This window comes from Neomonachus schauinslandi, chromosome 10 (genome assembly GCF_002201575.2).
Source record: "Neomonachus schauinslandi chromosome 10, ASM220157v2, whole genome shotgun sequence".
NCBI lineage: Eukaryota > Metazoa > Chordata > Mammalia > Carnivora > Phocidae > Neomonachus > Neomonachus schauinslandi.
The window spans coordinates 37,315,574-37,334,469 of NC_058412.1; the positions used below are offsets into that span (position 1 = coordinate 37,315,574).

Sequence of the window (18,896 nt, forward strand, 5' to 3'; positions counted from 1 at the left end):
CCCAAGGAACCTTCTGGCCACACTCCCTGGGCTGGGCCCCCCGGGGTGCTCTCATCTCCCCAGGGGGATATATGTGGGGGAGCCCATGTGGCCGGGAAGTGGGGGGGCGCTTCTGGGAGACAGGGGCAGGCCTGGAAAGAAGGTGGGATGGTGGTGGGAAGATGAGAGGGCCTGAATGTGAGCTCCGGGGGCCATGCTTGGGGCAAGGCCCCAGGGGCTGTATGCCTGGGGGCCGTGAGTTAAGCTTGCTACCCGTACCCCCTCCCCAAAGCAAACAAACAAAACTGAGACAACCAAGATTTATTTGCGAAAGGACCGGGCTCCCGTTGGAGGCCCGATCCTGGGGTGGGCGGCAGGCTGTGTGCGCGGTTGTGCGTGCGGTGGGCGCAGCTCCCCGGCCTGGGGGAGGGGGCCTGGGCTGCGGAGGGGAAGGAGGAGGTAGTAGTAGGGGGTCTCGGAGGGGGTGGGGACCCGAGGCGCGGTGGGGGGGGGGGCAGGGTGTTGGCTTCATGCTGGTACCGCTTTGATTTATCCCTAATGAGTTCTCAGCACATGGCTGCTCCCGGCTCACTCCAGGGGCCGGCGCGGCCTCCCGCGGGCCCCAGCCCGCCCCGACTCGGAACAGCCGCCGCTCGCTCAGAAAAGAGCCAATTTCCACACTGCACAGTCCGCTTCACTCAAGGGGAAATCACATTTCCCTGGGAGAGCCGCAGGCTGCGCTCCGCTCCACAACCTGGCCAGCTGCCACGGGGCGCGGACCGAGGGGCTGCGCCCGGCCTCCCTCCTCCCCTCGGCCAGAGCCCCGCTTCCCGCCGCCGCCCCGAGCCCCGAGTCCGGCCCCCCCAATCCCCGGGGGGCCTCTGCGGCTTCGCAAGAGTAGGGAGACAGGGTGCCGTCCGGGGGGGGGGGGGATGCGGGCCAGCAGGGGGCCCGCCTTGCCCGCGGCCTCCCGCGTCTTCGAAGGCCGGCCAGCTGGTTCTCTCCCCGGGCCTGGGACGCTGCAGGTGGGGTTGAAGGTGGGGTGCGCCTGCGTGAGTGAGCAGACAGCAGCGGGCACGCGCACCTGCCCTCAGGAGACGGGGCCTCTGTGCCTGCGTCCCCGAGTCCCCCCGAAGAGCGAGAGGAACAGAGGAAGGTAATGAGAAGAACAAGGCGCCAAAAGATTAGGAGATGGAGAGAGGAAAGCGTCCTGGCATTTGTGGAGCAGGACGCAGGACCTCTGAGGCCTTCCGGAGAATTCACCTGCTCTCTCCCACGTCCCCACCCCTACAGACGCCAACGGGGCGGGGGTGGGCGTGGGGGGTTGGGCAAAAGAATAATTCAATCAGACCCCGCGGAGGAGGGACTGGAATAGAAACTAAGAGAGAAAAGTGTCAGGACAAAGAGGTGAGAGAGGTTGAAGGACGGGGTTTTTGCCACAAGAATCATGGCCATGGTCACTCAGCTGGCTCACTCCCTCTGGAGGGTGACCCATAAGCTGGGGCAGAGGAACAGTGAGATCCCCTACAGACAGAAATGCTTTGTGACCCTAAAGGTAGGAGAACGGCTGCCAAGGATGGCCTGAGGAGCAACTCAGGGCCAGGGGCAGAGGGGAACCGGGATCACCCCCGCCCTGCACTCCTTCTCCACCTGTAGCCTGACATCTGGGCCTTCCATCCTGGACTGTTGGCCCCGTCATGGCAGTGCCCTAGGTGGTCACGGGACTTCTGTTCTTCCCCACAAAGTCACAGCTGCCTGAGGTCTCTGCAGAGACCCGGCCCCATCTGGGTATCCAGGCCTTGGATTAGGATGCAGAGATGGCCTTAGATGAGGGGTTGGGCTGTGGTCCCTGCTCCCCTGAATGACCTTGAAAAAGTCAAGTAATCTTTTGCTCTCAGTTTCTCCAGTGCAAAATGGAGCCAATGTTCAGAATCAGAGACAAAATTGATGCGGATGAGCTTTATAAACAGAAACTAAGCCTACCTGAACGGTTAGTACATCTTCTGAGGATGAGGAAGATGAAGGGGGGCACTTAAGAAGGGAGCGAAGGGGGCTGGGCAAGGAGCCCCAATCCCCATCGGCTTCCCTCTGCTGCCGAAGCTCAGTCCCACTGGGACTGACGAGGGGCACTGAGGTCTCTAGGCCCCTCCTCCTGCACCCACCCCGAAGGACAAGGACATCAGGAATCGCCTAATGAGGACCTAGGTGGGTACACACTGGAAGAGTTGTGTGCATTTGGGGAAGGAAGCAGGAGGATGGGGAGGGCAGGCAGGAGAGGGGCAACCCTAGCGAGTGCCTCGACTTCGCTGGGCCCCTATTTCCCATCTGTAGACTGTGGCCATGAAGTCCTCTTGCCTGAGCTTGTTGCCAGGGTGGAGTGCATGCCCCATGGAAAATACACTCTCTTTAGTAACAACTTATGGCAAGAATATTGGAGAAGGGGTGGGGTGTGGAACCAGCCTGGGGCTGGCCTTAGAGGCTGGACTCCCAGCTGCCCCTGTCCCCACCCCTGCTGGCTGAGCGGTAGGGGCCCAAGGGTCACACCAGCTCTAGCCCACCTTAGAAAGATGGGCTCTACTCCACCTGGTGGCCCAGCTCCACCTGGTCTGAGCTGCTCTGTCTCCTAGCAGGAACCCTTTCGGCCGCCTGCAGGGGCCGCCTGGCCTGCTCAGACCTCTGTGAGCTCCTGGCACCCTGGACTGGCCTGGCCATGCTAGGAGGGGTGAGGGGCAGGTCACTGAAGGGGATGAGTGAAGATGAGGGAGCAGGGGCAGGGAGAGCTGCCTGGAAAGCCGAGGAGGCCTCCGCACACGGGCTCTGACCAGTTGCTAGGCAGGGTGGGTGAGGCTGGGCCCTCTATGCCTTGGGAATGCTCAGGCCCAGGCTTCATCCCCAGTTCTCCTCCCCACACACTCTACTCCCACAGGCCTTCACAGAAACCTTGCTACACGGTAAGCCAACCCCTATGTCCCGCCGCCCCCCCATCCTCCTCATACTCCTTTACCAAGCCCTGCCTGTGCTGCCCCAACTTCTCTCAACAGCGTCCCCAATGCTGGGGCACCTCAAATCATTGCTTTCCCCCAATACATAGATGACTGTATTTTCCAAAGGGGGACCATGGTTTGCCCATGGATTGAATGTCTGGATAGGTACCGGCCAGGACACACTGCCCTTGGCCCACACCACACACTCACCAACACCTTCTTTAGGCAGAGTGCCCTGCACTGCTCAGCCCACCTCAGAGAAAGGAAGGAGAGTTCTGAACCAGGGTCACCCCCGGCAAAAGCACAGCCCAAGTCCCTTTGCCATTTGGGGTTTGGAGAAGGCCTGCCAGGGGCACCAAGTGTTCCAGAAAGGGTTTTGGCTGCAAATGCAAAATCGCTCTGCAGGTTCCTTGGGGCACCATGCATCTCAAAGTGATCTTGGATGAGGGGGTTCCTTGTTCCTCAGAACCAGGTGGGAGGCTCTTTTAGGGCACTCAGGGACCCAGAGGTTCGAGATGATGAGGAGCCTCAGATGTGAAGGGATCCAGCCATGCTTGTAGCTAGGGGGAAGTGCTGTCACTGGAAAATGAGCCTCGACTCGGGTCCCCTCAGAAGAGATGAGACCGGTTTTCTCTGTGGGACGATCCCATGGCTCTATTCTCACGCCATCCTTGGTGAGTATCCCTGGCCTCTCTTTAGGGAGAACCAGGGCGGTAAGAGCCCTATGTCTCCTCCTTAGACCTCCTGACCTCCTAGTCTTGGAGTCCCTGGTAGGTGAGGAAGTCTCTTCCTCTGACTCAAACTCAGTTGTCTGCCCTGCTGTCAGCATTCACCTGGGCGCCTTGCCCCCCCTTGTTCCAGCTGCACCCCATACGGAGAGGGTACCCACAGGCCAACCACCCTGGTGGGGGCAGAGCCCTTGCGGCCACCATTTTATGTTGACCCTTGTTCTCCAACTTTTCTTAGACAGGGATCGTCTGAAGTCCCCGCAGCCTCCCTCAGCCTTTCCTGGCCCTGCACACCCAGGGCCTCCCCACTGCTCAGTCTTTCCAAGAGGATTTGATTGAACCCACCACTTTCCACCTTGGGCAAGTTATTTCATTTTGTCTGAGCCTCAGTTTCCTCAAATTGTCAAATGGGGCTAATCCCAACTTATTTACGTGAGGCCCTTCGCATGGAGCCTGGCACACAGCATTGCCCGGAGAACATCTGCTCCCCCCATCCCCTCCTGCTACAGGGAGCACGGGAGCCGTTATGCGGGCTCCAGTATATCGTGTTCCCAGAACCTTCACCAATCCTCCCTGCTGATTCTCTGGCTTCCTGTGAATAACAAGAGCAACTACTTGGGAGTCTACGATTGGCCCGGCACCGTGCCATGTGCTCATTTTATCCTGCGTTCACTCACAGTGGAAATCAAAGCTGAGGATAAGTGGCTGCCCGGCGTGAAACATCTAGCAACAGAGAGAGAGGGAGAACGCGCAGTCTGGACTCCCGGGCATCAGACGGTCCTTCAACTCCCACCCCCCCGCCCCCAGAATGAGCTCGTGGTCCACAGGGCTCTGAGGTTCTCTGGAGAAAGCCCAGACCCAGGCTGCTTCCTTCCCCAGCCAACCCCAAAGCCTGAGACGAAGAGTAATAGTTTATTGAGTTATGTGGTAATGGTGGCTTGTCTTAAAAAAAAAAAAAAGAAAAGCATCAAGGAGAGAAGCCCAACATGGCAGGGAGACGATTCACTGAGAGGCCAAAGTCTGGGGGTGGAAAGAGGGAAGCTTGACCCAAAGAGAGCTCCATTTACAGTATTTACAGTCAGGCTTTGGGGGGTAAGGGCTGCGGGGGGCCGGAGAGGGCACCTCCATGCTGGCTTCGGGGGGGTCGCCACGGGGCCTCTTGAGTTGCTGTGGGCTGGGGCTGCAGGCGGTGTACCTGGCAGGGCAGGGGCTGTCGGGGGGAGGGAAGCGGGTCCCCAGCAATTCTGCCTTGCTCTGCCCCAGGCAGGGCTGCAGCTCACTCCCCAGGAGCCGTGGGGTGGGGGGGTGGAGGGGGCCCTTGGGAATGTCTGTCTCCAGCTGGAATGGGCTGGTCTGGCTGCGAGGGAATGATCCACCGGAGGAGAACCTGGGGTGTGCTCATTCTCAGCAGCAGGCAACAGGAAGGCCCCGGGGACCATCAGGTGGAGCTTCCGGCTTCGACTCGACCCAGCCCTCAACCCTGGCCAAGAGGGAGGTGCAGAAATGCCAAGCATACTGAGTGGAGAAGGTGGACAGCCGGAGCCTCAGCTGTGGGGCAGGCGGGAGGTGACTCTCAGCGGGGCGGCGAGGGAGAGCCTGGGCGCCCGGCTGCGGTGTGGGGGCCGGACAGAAGTGCGCACAGCCCGCGCCTGCGAGAGCATGTCGATGGTGGAGCCACGGGGGCCTCTGTGTGGCCCGAAGCCCACCGTGGGCCCATGCGCCATCCCTCTCGAGCTCCTCGGCTGCTCCCTCTTCTCTCCGTATTTCTCCTCCAATTGTGTCTCTTTTGGAACGGGACAGTTCTCTCTCCCTGGGACTCCTGCCCCTCATTAAGGAGTCTTAGAGGACAGTTTGGCCTTCTCCAAAGTCATCCTGTCTTTCATGGTTCATTAAATCAACCACACAGGGAGTGCGCCGCAATGCTGGACTTGTGGTTATTTTTCATGTAATAAATAAAGATTCCTTTGTGTGACTCTCTGGGGCCTGTCCCAGGCCAAGTCCTTCTGGTGCTCAGTTGCTCCCACTGTCCCCATAGCAACTACAGATGGTCAAAGGCCGTGGCGGTGGTGGGTGGCGCACTTGGCCTTGATGTGGAACTGTAATAATATGGGGAACCTGGACATGTTAAAAAAAAAACAAAAAACAAAAACACTGCTGGTCAAAAAGGGGAAATTGCACCATAGCCTCTCCTGCATCTGCTAACCTTGAAGACAACACAAGTTAATCATCTACCCCTCCGGCCTATCTGATCATCAAAGATTAACTCCTCTCTGGCCCTATTTCCTCCTTCTCTGGCCTCACCTTTGGGTTTCTGGCCAGAATGAGAACTATGGCTCCTTGCCCCTGCTCCCATGATTGCTTTGACCTTCAACACCCTCATTTCAGGGAGAGGGCAATTGAAAGCAGTTACATCTGGAACCCTGAAGAACCAAGCACACTAGGGGATCCCTAGGGCCTTCCCCAACCTTACCCAAACAGCGCGAGGTCAGAGAATCTTCCTCTTAGGGCCCAGAAGGACTAGAATCCTGACTGGCCAAGGGGAATGTGCATTTGAGGGCCTCCATGGGGAGGCTCTGTTCACCTGCAGGATGGGCAGCCCAGGCGAGCTTGCAGGGAGGTGCCCTGCCCCCTGGCCCAGCTCGGCACCCTCATCCTTTCTGGTGAAGTTGAACGGAAAGGTGGCTTGGAGTCGCCGGTGAGCCCCGGTGAGAGCCGGGTGAGCCCCGGTGAGCCACCCTCCCGGTCATTGTTGGAATGCCAGGAGGTAATGGTGGGGGGGGGGGCTTAGGAAATGGATGGTCTTGCCAGGCTTGTGATGGTGCCCACGGGGTGGGCCACACTTGCTTCACCGCTTCTCTTGGGCTCAGGTTTGCTCTGAGCCTCTCAAGGTCATCGCTCAGGGAGACTCTCGTGGACTTCCTCAAGTTCCCCATTTACGGGGCTTGGTTTCCTAAAAAGCTTCTCTACCCAGCCCATGGCCCAGGGCAAGAGAGGGGTGAAGAGTAGCCTGTAGCTCACTCTCTGGACCTCCTCCCTGAAGGGTGTCCACATCTCAAGCCAAATACTGGGAACGTGAGCAAAGGATCCCCATGTAAGGGTTTTGGTGCCAAGTAATGAGCCCCAGTGCGCCGCTGAGATGGTTAATGTGCACAACAGGATGGCCTCATTTGCCCAAGGCCTGAGCCCCAAATCTTACACAAAACAGATTTCCGACACATGGCCTCAGGCAGTAGGAGGGAGAATGACTCAGAGAAGTCTCCCGGCTTGTGTGCTCTCCCTGCGAACATCCAGGGGCTCAGCCTTCCCTCCCCGTGCTTGGCCCGCCAAGAACACCTGTCTCCCCAAGCCCTCCGTCTAACCTGGGCCTCCCGGCTGCCTTTCCGGCGGACTTTTGGCCCAGCCTTGTACCCCAACCCTGCCCCACGCAGCAGAGGGCCTGGGTGGCCCCGAGGGGACTTACTCAGCAAGCCAGAGTTGGGGAAGCGCCAGGCCTCGCCGTAGGACGAGTAGGGGGTGTGGCCGTAGGCATTGCCCGAGTACTCACTTCCTGTTGGAGGCACACAGGTGAGAGGCCTGTGAGGTGGACACACCAATGTAGGCCTGGGGGTGGGGGAGAAGGGTCTGCAGGGCTGGCACAGGGTGAGCTCTGGGGGACAGGGGGAGCCAGGGAGAGCCAGGGCAGGGACAAGGTGAGCTCAGAGGCCCCGCAACCCACCCTTTGGGGGCCCCCGCAGTCTGCATCATTTCGGACAGGACCCTTTATTGCCAGGTACCTGAGGCATTGCCCTGACGAGCTCAGTCCTCCCAGCTACCCCAGGAGGGAGATGGTATTATAAGGCCCACTTTCCAGGTAAGGAAGCTAAGGCTTGGAGATCTGCAGAAGCTCATGTGGCCAAAGGGTTGGGTGGTGTTTGGAAGGTGTGCTGTGATTCCAGGGCCCAGGTTCTAGCCACTTTTCCTGCGGCCCGGACCTTCGACAGAAGGCCGTTCCAGGAGGGGCCGAAGGGAGTGAGAGGGGTCAGAAAGAGCCATAGAAAGAATCAGGTTGTATAGGCTTTTTAGCATCCCTAGGTCTGAGTTTGTGAGGGACGGGGGGTGAGGCGGTGGCAGGGAGGGGAGGGGGTGCTGAGTGAGGATTAGGGGAAGGAGCAGAGGGAGGAGCCCTGCAGGGCACCAACCTCTTTGGGGAATCTGTCCTGGGACTTGCTCTGAGGATGTCCGCGTCCCATATTCCAAGTCTGCCACTTGAAGCAAACTCAGTGCATGAATCGAAACAAAGTAAATCAGATCACTTCCTTCAGTGAGGGGATTCTTAGCTTTACCAAAGGAATGGTTTACCAAAGAAATCACATAAGGATTCCCCTAAACAAGAGCAACAAACCCAAGGAGCCCACTCCGTTACCGTTGGTACTGGGTACTCGGTACTCGGCAGGGAGCTTAAAGTCTGCAAAACACTTTTCCACACCCTCAGCCCTTTTATCCTCGAGAGCATCCTATGAAGCACCCATTAATACCACCAATTTATAGGAGAGGAAGTTGGAGTGCAGCGGGATTAAGCAGTTTGCCTCAAATCACAGCGTTGGTAAATGGCAGAGCAGAACTTGACCTTAGGGCTCTTAACTCTGAATTCCAGATAATCCCTTTATGTGCTTTGGAGCCGATTCCCTCTACAAAGCCAGGTCCCTGCTGACCAGGCCATCGCCCCTAAGTCCGTGCTGCCTTTCAAAATCTCATCTGCTGTTGGGAGCTAAGTGCCTTCTGTGGCTCCTGGTCTCTTTGACAGACTCTGGAAGGGAAGCTTGAAACTGCGTGGCTCTCGAGCTGGCCTGCCTGGAGTCAAATCTGTGCTCCCCACTCCCCAGCTGTGTACCCTTGGACCAGTCACTTCACCTCTTGGAGCCTTGATTTCCTCATCTGTAAAATGGGGTGAATTACTGTCCCTATCTCATGGGGTTTAGGGAGGATTAAATTAGATAATATCCATTGAATGGTGAGTCCCACACTTGGTATATAAGACACACTCAGGAAATGCTAGCTTTTATTATTTTCCCATTAAGCAGGTGCTAGAATAAAGTTCAACAGAGGATCACAAATGAAGAAACTGCTCCCCAGCGAGGGAAAGACATTTACCCCAGGTCCTGTGTTCAGTTAGAGCCTGCGCTAGAACCGTGGCCCCCTCGCTCCTATTCCAGGGCTCTTCCTTGTATCCCACAATGCTAAATGTTCCCCACTTACTGCTGGTGTACCCCAGAACTGCCTGGTTTCAGAGCACCCTAGGGGGAAGCCAGGGCCCCCGTGCCTTTCCTTCCACCCGGTGCCAAACACCGCTGGCTCCGAAGCATGAGGAAGAGAGGTGGAAAGGACACAATGCCTCCTCTCTCGTTTTGTCACTTATTCATGCATTTCACCCACTCACACACTTACTCACTTATTGAACACACATTCACCAAGTACCTACGTGCTTCAGTCACACGGAAGTTGGCGTAGGGCTTGGGGCTCAGGAGGTGGCACATACCTGGCTGGGCGCAGCATCTCCCCACCACCAGATCTGTCCACCTGCCCGCAGCCGCGTGGATAAAACGTCCCTGCACCCACAAAAGGCCAACCCATCCTCTTTGCTCTGCATCCCACCCCACTCACCTCTCCAAGGTCTTGGCCCCTACAGTCTATCCCTTCTTTTTCGATCTCTCCCTTCCTAATTTACCACTCCCTCCAGCCAGCAAACATGTTCTGCCATTTTCTCTTTTCCAAATCGTTTTTCTGCCCCACCTCCGGCTACCAGCCCCTTTCTGTGCTTCCTGGTCTCTGCCCTCACCTCCTCATTCCCATCCAATTGGGCCAGTGCAGAGCCCCTGAAATCCCACAACTTCCACCCTGATCATTCCAATGGTCACTTCTATGCCCACTCCCACCCCCCTCCCCCAACCTCCTAGCCGACTGTGATTCAGGTCATCGCTCCTTCTAATGTCTTTGGGTTTCGTGATGCCTTTGCTGCCGGATCCACTGTCCTCTCCCACTCACTCTCTTTGCTGGTTTCTTCTCTGCTCGAGCTCTAAATGCCCAAGGCTTGGTTTGTGAGCCTTCTGTGACTTTCCATCCACATTCTCTTTCTAGATCTTGTCTAATCCCTTGGCATTAAATAACAGCTCAGTACAATGGCTGAAATTTATGCCCTAGCCAGAATTCTTTCCTGACTTCAGACATATATCATGTGCCTACTGACTTATTAAACTGGGTATTTGGAGGTGTCTCAATCCTCTTATGGCCAATAGAACTCTTGATTTCCACCCGCCACATGCTCTTTCTCTCCTGGTCTCCCACATTTTTACTTGCGACCACCACCAGTCATGCATTTTCCCAAGCCCCAAGCCTAGGAGTCATCCTCCTAGCCTCTGTTTTGGAAGCCCTACAGCCAAATCACCAGTAAGTATTGTTGGCTGTACCACTAACATATCCTCAGTGTCTCTTTTCTCCTCCCTCACTTCCAACCCCCCAGCTCAAGCCACCGTCATGTCTTTTTTTTTGTTTTTTAAGATTTTATTTAATTATTTGAGAGAGAGAGCACAAACCCGGGCAGAGGGAGAGGGAGAGGGAGAAGCAGCTTCCCCACTGAGCAGGCAGCCCGATGTGGGACTCGATCCCAGGACCCTGGGATCATGATCTGAGCTGAAGGCAGATGCTTAACTGACTGAGCCACCCAGGTGCCCCCACCGTCATGTCTTGAATGAATTATTGCAATTGTCCCTCCCCTAATTGGTCTTTGTGTTTCCGCTTTTGACTATCTACTATCTGTTTTCCCAGCAGCCTGAGTAGTTTTAAAATTTGACCCAGCCACTCCCCAAATCCCCTCATTTTGTAGTGCTTTCTCCATTCACTTGTTGTTCTTAGATATACTCACCCCCTTTTTATCTGTGATCATGCTAAACTAGTTCCTGCCTTGGGGCCTTTGCACTTGCTGTTCTTTTTGGCTGGGGATGGTCTGCTCCAGTTTATCACTTGGCTGACCACTTTGAACACCTTCTCAGAGAGGTCTCCCCTCTTCACCAATCTAAAGTAGTTATCTCTTCTCCCTGTGGCTCTTTATGACATCATTCTACTTTATTATCTTCACGGCACTTATCACTATCTGAAATTATCTTGTTTGTTCATTCGTTTACTTGTTTACTGTACTTTCTTCTCCACCATTAGGTTGTAAGCTCCATGAATAGAGGGACCTGCCTTATTTACTGCTATATCCCCCAGCATCCTATATCATAGATATTCAACCAGTATTTGTTAAGTGAAAAAGTGGTGAATGGATGGAAGGATGCAAGAATGGTTGAAAGGCTGGAAATGGAGGATGGAGGATGGGAAGATGGATAGATGAAGGGATGGATGTATGGAAGGATATATGGATGGATGGATGGATAGATGGGTGGGTGGATGGGTGGATAGAAGGACGGATAGGTCAACGAAAAAATGGATGTAAGAAAGGATGGATAGATGAATGGATAGAAGGAACGACGGATGGAAGGAAAGAAGAATGGAAAGATGGATGATGGAAGGATGGATGAATGGGTAAGAAGGTGCATGGATGAATGGATAATGGGTATAAAGATACATGTGTGGAAAGCTTAGTAGATGGATGGACGGATCCATCTATCTGGAGTTGCCAGTTCAGCTCTAGAACTGGTGTGAGGGTCATCAACTCTGTTAATGAGGCAGGAACAACAATAACAACAACCACGAGAAGGCAAAACAGAAGATGAGTGGATAAGAGAAGTCTGTCCTGGTCCTGTTCTTGTGTCGCTTTCTTATAGTTTGTGTTGTTATTTCTGGTATTGTGGGAGGCAGAGCCCTAGATTTGAAATCAGAAGACCTGTGTTTGAACAACTCAGCCACGTAGTATGGCTCATTAAGACCCTGAGCACACTAAGCTTGTTTCCTTATCTATATTAAACTAGAATAATACCAGCCTTCTAGTCCTATGGTGAAGATTAAACAAGAAAGTTGTATCTATGAATGACCAGGCACACCCAAGTGCACAATAGATGATCTTTGCCTTCCTCCCACAAACGACCGAAGAATGTCATTGGCATGCCTTTGCATTAAGCAAGTGTTCTGCACCTACCACACAGTAGGTGCTCAGCGAAGGTTTATTAATTTTAATGGAAGGAATCTCCGCTCAGCCCACTGGAAGATTGTGGCTACTGGTAAGAGACGGACAAATCATATTGTATGGAAAAAAAATTCCTTAAGAATTCATTTGTACCATAGAGTTCCTAGGACCCAGATGATGCATTAAAATAGTATTGCATTTTCTGAAAACTGGTTTACATATAACTTATTGGGGAGCCTGTGCACTGTGCAAGGCAAGGCCCACCCCTTTTGTAATTCACTGGTAGCTGATGCTGTACTTGTGCTATTTTTTTTGTTTGTTTTCCACCACACTCACTCAGGATGAGATCTTTCTGGAAACACCTGGGGGCCTTTCATGAGAGGCCCAAACCTTCCAGCTACCTCCCAGGTCAGACTCCAGGCCCCAGGACCCCCTTGCCCTGGGCTTGGCCCCGGGGGAATGATTCATAATTAAGAGAAAAAAGCCCTGTGCTTTCTGTTTCCTCCTCCTCCTCTGAGCAGGCGGCCAGGGAAGGTGGAGAGGTTGGAAGGGGGATGGGGGGAGCCGACTGGAGCCTGGGATTTTGATTGAGAGGCCCCATTATCCACACTCTTAAAAAAATAACTGAATCTTTTCCTTTTTTATCTTGACCAATCTCATTTCACGCTCCAGAAGAGGAAGGGAGGGAAGGAGGGAGTCCAGGGCCAGGAGGGAGAGAGGAGTCGGTATTCTGTATTTTCAACGCTGCATTAAGCACATCGCCACGGTAACCAGGCAGCAACAAGTGCTAGCTCAGCAGGTTCCCAGGGAGTGCAGATCCTCCTTCCCTCCCTCCTGTCTCCCTCCTCCCTCCCCTCCCTCTGCCCAGGAGAGACCAGCCCACCTGCCTCAGCAAGGGGGGGGGGGGGCGGGCAGAGTGGGTGGCTGTTGAAGAATAACCCTGGCCAGGGAGGGAGGGAAGCAGGCCTGGGTGGATGCGCTAAGTCTCTGGGGTCAGAGCCACTGAGGCTGGCATGGGACTCCCAGATGCCCTGATTCAGAGCCCGTTCCGGAAGCTCCGGGTCCTAGGGCCTCTTGGGGCAGTAGAAATGGCTCAATTCTGCCCTCTCCACCCTTGGGTCCTTCCTCTATGGTTCTTGAAAGAGTGAGTGCGTCTCGCCCAAAGAAACTCCCCTTGTCCTCCTCCCTTGCCTAGACCTTGACATCCTGGGTCACTGCTGGGCAATGATCACGCCGGTAGATAAAGAAACCCAAAGGAGTGGAAGATAGGAATCCAGGACAGTCCCAGTGATGGTGGAGAAATCCTCCCAGCTCGTCTCCCTGTAGTACCTTTGGAGTCCCTAGAACGTGAGTCCCACCCGCGCAGGGTTGAGTGAGGTTGGGGTATAAAGGAAGGTATATGTCAACCATCTTCATCACCATCATCACCAACCCCATTCTTACTCAGATTTTGTAGAAAGGGCATACAGGTTCATCAGAGGGAAGTGACTGGGAGACCATGGGTGGCTCAAGCGCCAGGTTGGTGTTTAGCTCACACGGTTCTGCGGACCCCTAGAGCACTCTCCATCAAGGCTGACTGAGTCAATGGAAGAAGTGGCAGAGCTTGGATTTGAACACTGGTCTGTCTCAGCCCTGCCCATTTCATCACGGGGAGTCTGGGAGCATGTGGGAAGAAGGAGGCTGAGCCGGGGGAGAGTTAAGGAGCCGGGACTGCAGTGACATCTTGGCTCGAGGCATTTACAAGATGTGCCCTTCGGTGGCTCCTTTGATGCCCTTTGGGAAGTCTGTGCAGGGGACACACCCTACCTCTGGTCCCCTTTTGCTCCACGTTTGGCCAACACTTCCTGGTTGTAGGACTCCCCTCCTGCCCAGCCCCCTCCTTACCTGCCACCATGCCTGCGATGGCAGAAGAGGCATAGCTGCCCTGCCCGCTGGTGGGGATGTGGGGCGGGTATCCGGGCAGCGTGGGTCCCACCATCTCTCTCCCTGGAAAAATACAGCAAGCAATTGCTAGTTAGGCCATGGGGGGCTCCTGCACTTCCTGTCTTGCTTCCCTGAGGCTCAGCGAGTCTTTTCCTCATGCCATGGCCCCTGTCTCCAAAGCCATTCTCCAAACCCAAGTCCCCCTCATCCCTCCTCTGAGTTCAAGCTCCCCCCTTGGTCCGGCCTTGCGCAGGACACAGGCTCCACTACGCAGGGAGCACTGGCTAGTGCAGTCCCGTATTGTGGCCCGTCCTCCAGTGATTTCACTTGCGTGCCTCTTAATTCACCCATAAAAATGTCATGGTCTTGGAGGGAGGCGGGGGCTAGGTCTTCTGGGGTCTTTGTTATCCCCCCAGCGTCCAGCACAGCAGGGGGGTGCCGCTGCCCTAAGTAATACACTAGAGGCCACTGGACTTGGACCTCATGCTCTTTCAGCCCCAGCTCTGAGGATCAAGAACGAGGCCCTACAAGGATGGCACAGGTGTGGCCTTTGGGTCACTACCATTGACTACCCTTCTTTGGACCTGCGGCAGACATTGCTAATCAATCACTGTACTGTTTTCCAGTGGGCCAGAGAGGGTGTTACTACTTCTCAACCCGGCCTTCCACATGGGTACAACCTATCAGAGCTGTAAAGGACACAAAACCTATGGGCGATCCCTGACCTAGAAAGATGTGAGCTGAGAGATATTTAGTGCTTATAAGTGAATATGAACCACACATCTGTCAACCCCATTCCTGAGGGGAAAAAACAAAACAAATCAAAACAAAACACATTTTCTGCAAAACAGACACCCATCTCTCTCTTAATAATTCGAGGGTAATGCCTTTGCCTTGGTGGCACTGAGGTAGCTCTGGAGAGACCTGATTTCCCCGGCCCCACCTCTTCCTTACACCTGGAAGTCGAGCCTTCCCATTTTGGAGGCCCCATCTGACTGGGTGAGTTTCTTCCACAGCCGCCATGTCCTGCAGGCCCAGATCAGACTCTCCCTCACCCAAGGATTCTTGGCAATACATCCTGGTTTGCCCACCTCGGTCCAGGTTATGACCACCGTCCCAGCATATTTATTAATAATGTCCATTTCACTCTCAAATGCCCCAGTGTGAACAATGAATTATTTGGTCATCCCAGTTCTTGGTGATGTTTACAGGGTTTCTCAACTTCAGCACTATTGACATTTGGGCCCAGGCAATTCTTTGTGTGGGGGCCATCCCGTGCCCTGCAGGACATTCAGCAGCATCCCTGGTATCTACTCACTAGATGTCACAACAGTTCCCACCCAGTGTGACAACCCTAAATATCTCCAAATATTGCCATATGTCCCCAGGGGGTAAAATCACCCTGGGTTGAGAACCACTATGTTTGCTTATGACCATTTCCCCCCCAAATACCTCTGCCTCTTCCACCCTGGGGACAGCTTCCTCTCCTAGGACTTATATGGACTCCCTGTGAGCCTGTCAATCAACCTGCCAAGATCATCCTCTCTACATCCCTGCTTGTCCAACTTTTCTCCCTGAGGTCCCCCCGCCCAGGTCCCCCATGCCTCAAACTCTTCAGGGGGTGGCCAGGAATGATGAGAGGGAAGGTACGGCCCATGGAACCTTATAAGTTGTCAATACGTATCGGAGTGACTAATTCTTATCTCGATTTCTAGAGATTCCCTGAAGACAATCTGTGCATTCAGTAAAGATTTATTGAGTAAGTATGATGTCCTAGGCACTTTTCTGAGAACTAGGGATACAGCAGTGGGTAAGAATGCTAAATTAGCAAGGCCAGCCATTAAATCAAGATGGGGCATGAGTTGGGATGAGTATGTGGAACCAAGCCTAGGGGTTAGCAAACAAGACCAGGCCTTCTGGGCTTCTGCCCTTTCTCTGGAGGGAAGGGTCTAGGAACCAGAGGACCTCAGCCCTTAGTCTGCTTCTACAGCTAATTTTCTAAGTGCCCTTAGATCAGCCACCTATGTGCCCAAGCTTGTTTCTTCATGTGCAAAACGGGAGAAAAATAGTTAAGAGTAGCCTTATGCAACTTATTACTACTGCTATGGTGTTACCAGCATAATTCAGAGCCAGGGTTTCATGCTACAGGTGGACATTGATCAGTGCAATGAACACCTTCTATAAATTGTTACATGTCATGGGAACCATTACAGAATAAATCCTATTTGAATGAGCCATCAGTGTTCATTATTTAAAACTATGTGAATGTTTTCATAAAAATAAACACCACCTCTTAATTTGTTTGACTTCTGGTACAATGTGCAGCTATGGTTGGTGCTGGACCAAACAGGGTGGAATCTACCAGAATTCTACAGGTGGGTTCAGTTCACTTGACCCAGGGTCCGAACAAATGAGGAATTGGAAACCCAGGTGAGGCAAGGAAATTTTAGTATATTTAGAAGTAGAGGGAGGAATATGCAGGAGATAGACCAAGGTAAAATCTGATCTTTCTTCAAAGAAGAGTGCAATACAATCAGCTATCAGACTCAGCCCCCTCGGCCCTCAGATGAAGCACCTGGCCAGGTACTGGAGCCTATGAGAGCAAGGGGTGACAGAAGCCTATGAGGGGCAGCAGGGGTACAAAGGGTGGACAGCTGCATGCATAGGAGAGTGATGGAAGAGACTGGTGGCTAATTCAGGCCCGAAGCCTCCTCTCTTTCCTCCTTCTGCTTCCTCTGAGAGAGAGAGAGAGAGAGAGAGAGAAGAGAGCTCTAGATCCAAGCCAAGCTGTGGCTGAGTGACAAACTATTTAATTGCTCTGAATCACATCTTCCTGTCTGTCTCACGAAGAGCTAGGTTAAATTAGAGATTGCAAATTAGGTTCAGCTTACCACTTAATTCTTTCATAGGGGCTCCTGGTACACTCTGTGGAGCAGGATTCTGAGGCTGCATCTGGGTCTACCATGACTGGGGCTGGAGGTGAGGAGGTTAAGTCTTGGCTCTCAGGCCACCTCTTTGCTGGTGCTGGCCTAGGTACTCTCCAGGGCTCCTGTGGGCCCACATTCTCCTTTCTCCCACCCTCATCTATCCCTTTCCATCACCTGACCCTACTGCTTCTTGAGCTCTGCAGCTCAGTCAGTGGCCGAGCACCGGGGCACGTGCTCCCCTGATGCCACAGTTTAATTTAGTCACAGTTGCCCTGTCGGACCCCATCCCATGGAACTAGCCCCTAGACTGCTCTTAGAAATAAATTCATCAGCCTCATTCCCTTAAATTCTGAGATTTTAATCTTCATCTCTCCTTGGTCATCAAGTTTTCTCCCAGGGAGGCAGAGGTTTCTGAATCAAACGCCGGAGCACACCCCAAAGGTTTCCATGAAACTTGGCCCTCCTGGAAAGCCTAGGAAGACTTTCTACAGGATGGCTCTCACCCAGGCTGTGGCACCTTAAACTCCCCTGTCAATCCCTCAAAACTCTGCTTCGGTTCCTTAAATAAGTGGTTTCTTCCAAAAAGCCGAGAACCTTGCAGCCTTCTCAGAAATGAAACCACAGAAGCCATGAGGTAGATGCGCTCCAACGTGGCCTAACCGTGACCTTTAACTGACTTACTTATTTTTAAGGCTCTTCATCATGAGTTTCTTTGATTTGTAACTCCTCAGGACTCAAATATACTTCCAACATGGCCCTATTTTTCAGAAGGTGAGGTAGACACAGATCCATGTTGGCTGGCTTTGAAGGGGTTCTATAAGAAAACACGAGCACCCCAGAAATATTGATAAATGTTCTAAATATTGGTAGCATTCCTCGGAGGAACTCAGAAGGTAGAGGTGATGTCAGACAATTTTATTTGCCCACTTTGATGCCTGCCCTCTACGTGACCTCTTTTCAATTCCTTATCTTGTTCTGATAGCAAAGAAAATTTATAGCAATCCAGAAATCTCTTTGGCAGGACTAAATATAATTTCGCACAAAAGAATGGAGGCGGGTAACGGACTCTTTGATGATAAAACCAAACTCAGAGCTTTCTGATCAGCTGAGCCGGAATCAGCCCCAGAACAGCCAGGACAGGGACGGCCTCAATATCACTTACAAGTGTGCCGGGACCCAGACTGGGGCATCTGAAGGGAAACAGCAGGAATATTAGGGGCAATCCTATGGTTCCCCAAACTCTGATGCCTCATTTTTGGCTGATTAGGGAGAAGCTGAGACCCAGAAGGACAGTCACCCCGGAAATTGCACTATCAGAGCCCCTGGGCAAGGAGAGGAAGTGACCCCAGGGAGAGATGGTGATGCAGCATGGAGGGTCTTCGGAAGCCACTCAGAGGAGGCGAGCCAGGAGGGCCAAGCTGAATCTGGAATGAAAACTCACCTGGTCCTGCCTCCTTCTCTTGTCTGCAGCACTACCTCAGAATAATTTAGTCTTAGCTACCTTCTCTCTCTTCCAAGTTCACCCCTTCCTCCCTTGGATCGATTTCTAGCCCCCTAGACTCTTGAGATCCTTCCTCCCGACCTTCCTTCTCCCTGGATCTCCTCCCAGCCCGCTCACCATGGCTCAGCCACATGGTAGGCATTTAGGTCCGTTCTTGACCAGAGGCTGCAGGTGGATAGTCTTCAAGGAGCTCCAGGTCTACACCCTGGGCTCTGCATGGACACCAGCCATCAGGTACCTTGTGCTGGAGCCACAGAGCTGGCCCAGCTCTGTGACCTGCAGCCCTGACTTGCTTCCTGCTCTTGGCAACCTACCTGGACCCAGTCCCTCCAAGTCTGGGCATCTCTTGCTTTTCTCAGAGCCCCGGCCTCAGGTGCCCCATCTTCGGCCCCTGGGCTGGGCCTTGCAGCCCCCCACTGGCTTTCACAGGGGCCACACTCTGCATCCTGGCATGTGTTGCAGCTTCCTTACCCCATGAGGGTAAGTATACCTCATACCACTATCCAAGACCGCTTGCCACGGCCATCTGCCCTTCCCTCTCCACTCCACAGGGCCTGCCAAGTCTCTGGGCAACTCACACAGTAACCGAAGTACTGCTCCCCATCATCACAAGCTTTGCCCACACCTCACCCCTTGCCTGCCTTATTGTAGCCCTCCTGGTCGGGCCTGCCATTCACACCAAGCAGGCAGCCTCACCCAGTGATTGGGCCTCTCCACCCCGCAGTGGATTTGAATCCCTTTACTCCCTGGCTCCCC

General features: G+C 53.8%; 1 protein-coding gene across 1 annotated transcript in view; it reads right to left on the reverse strand.

Moving 5' to 3' along the window:
• Nucleotides 1-5,675: 5,675 nt before the first annotated feature.
• The window catches only part of PAX8 (paired box 8), a 56,684-nt gene continuing 43,463 nt past the window's right edge, over nucleotides 5,676-18,896 (reverse strand). Inside the window, exons 10-12 of the mRNA XM_021697723.2 lie at nucleotides 13,674-13,775; nucleotides 7,152-7,238; nucleotides 5,676-5,806 (exon numbers count right to left, since the gene is read on the reverse strand). Of these exons, the coding sequence (XP_021553398.2) occupies nucleotides 5,730-5,806; nucleotides 7,152-7,238; nucleotides 13,674-13,775 (266 nt within the window). The 3' untranslated portion in view covers nucleotides 5,676-5,729. The remainder of the gene's footprint in view (nucleotides 5,807-7,151; nucleotides 7,239-13,673; nucleotides 13,776-18,896) is intronic.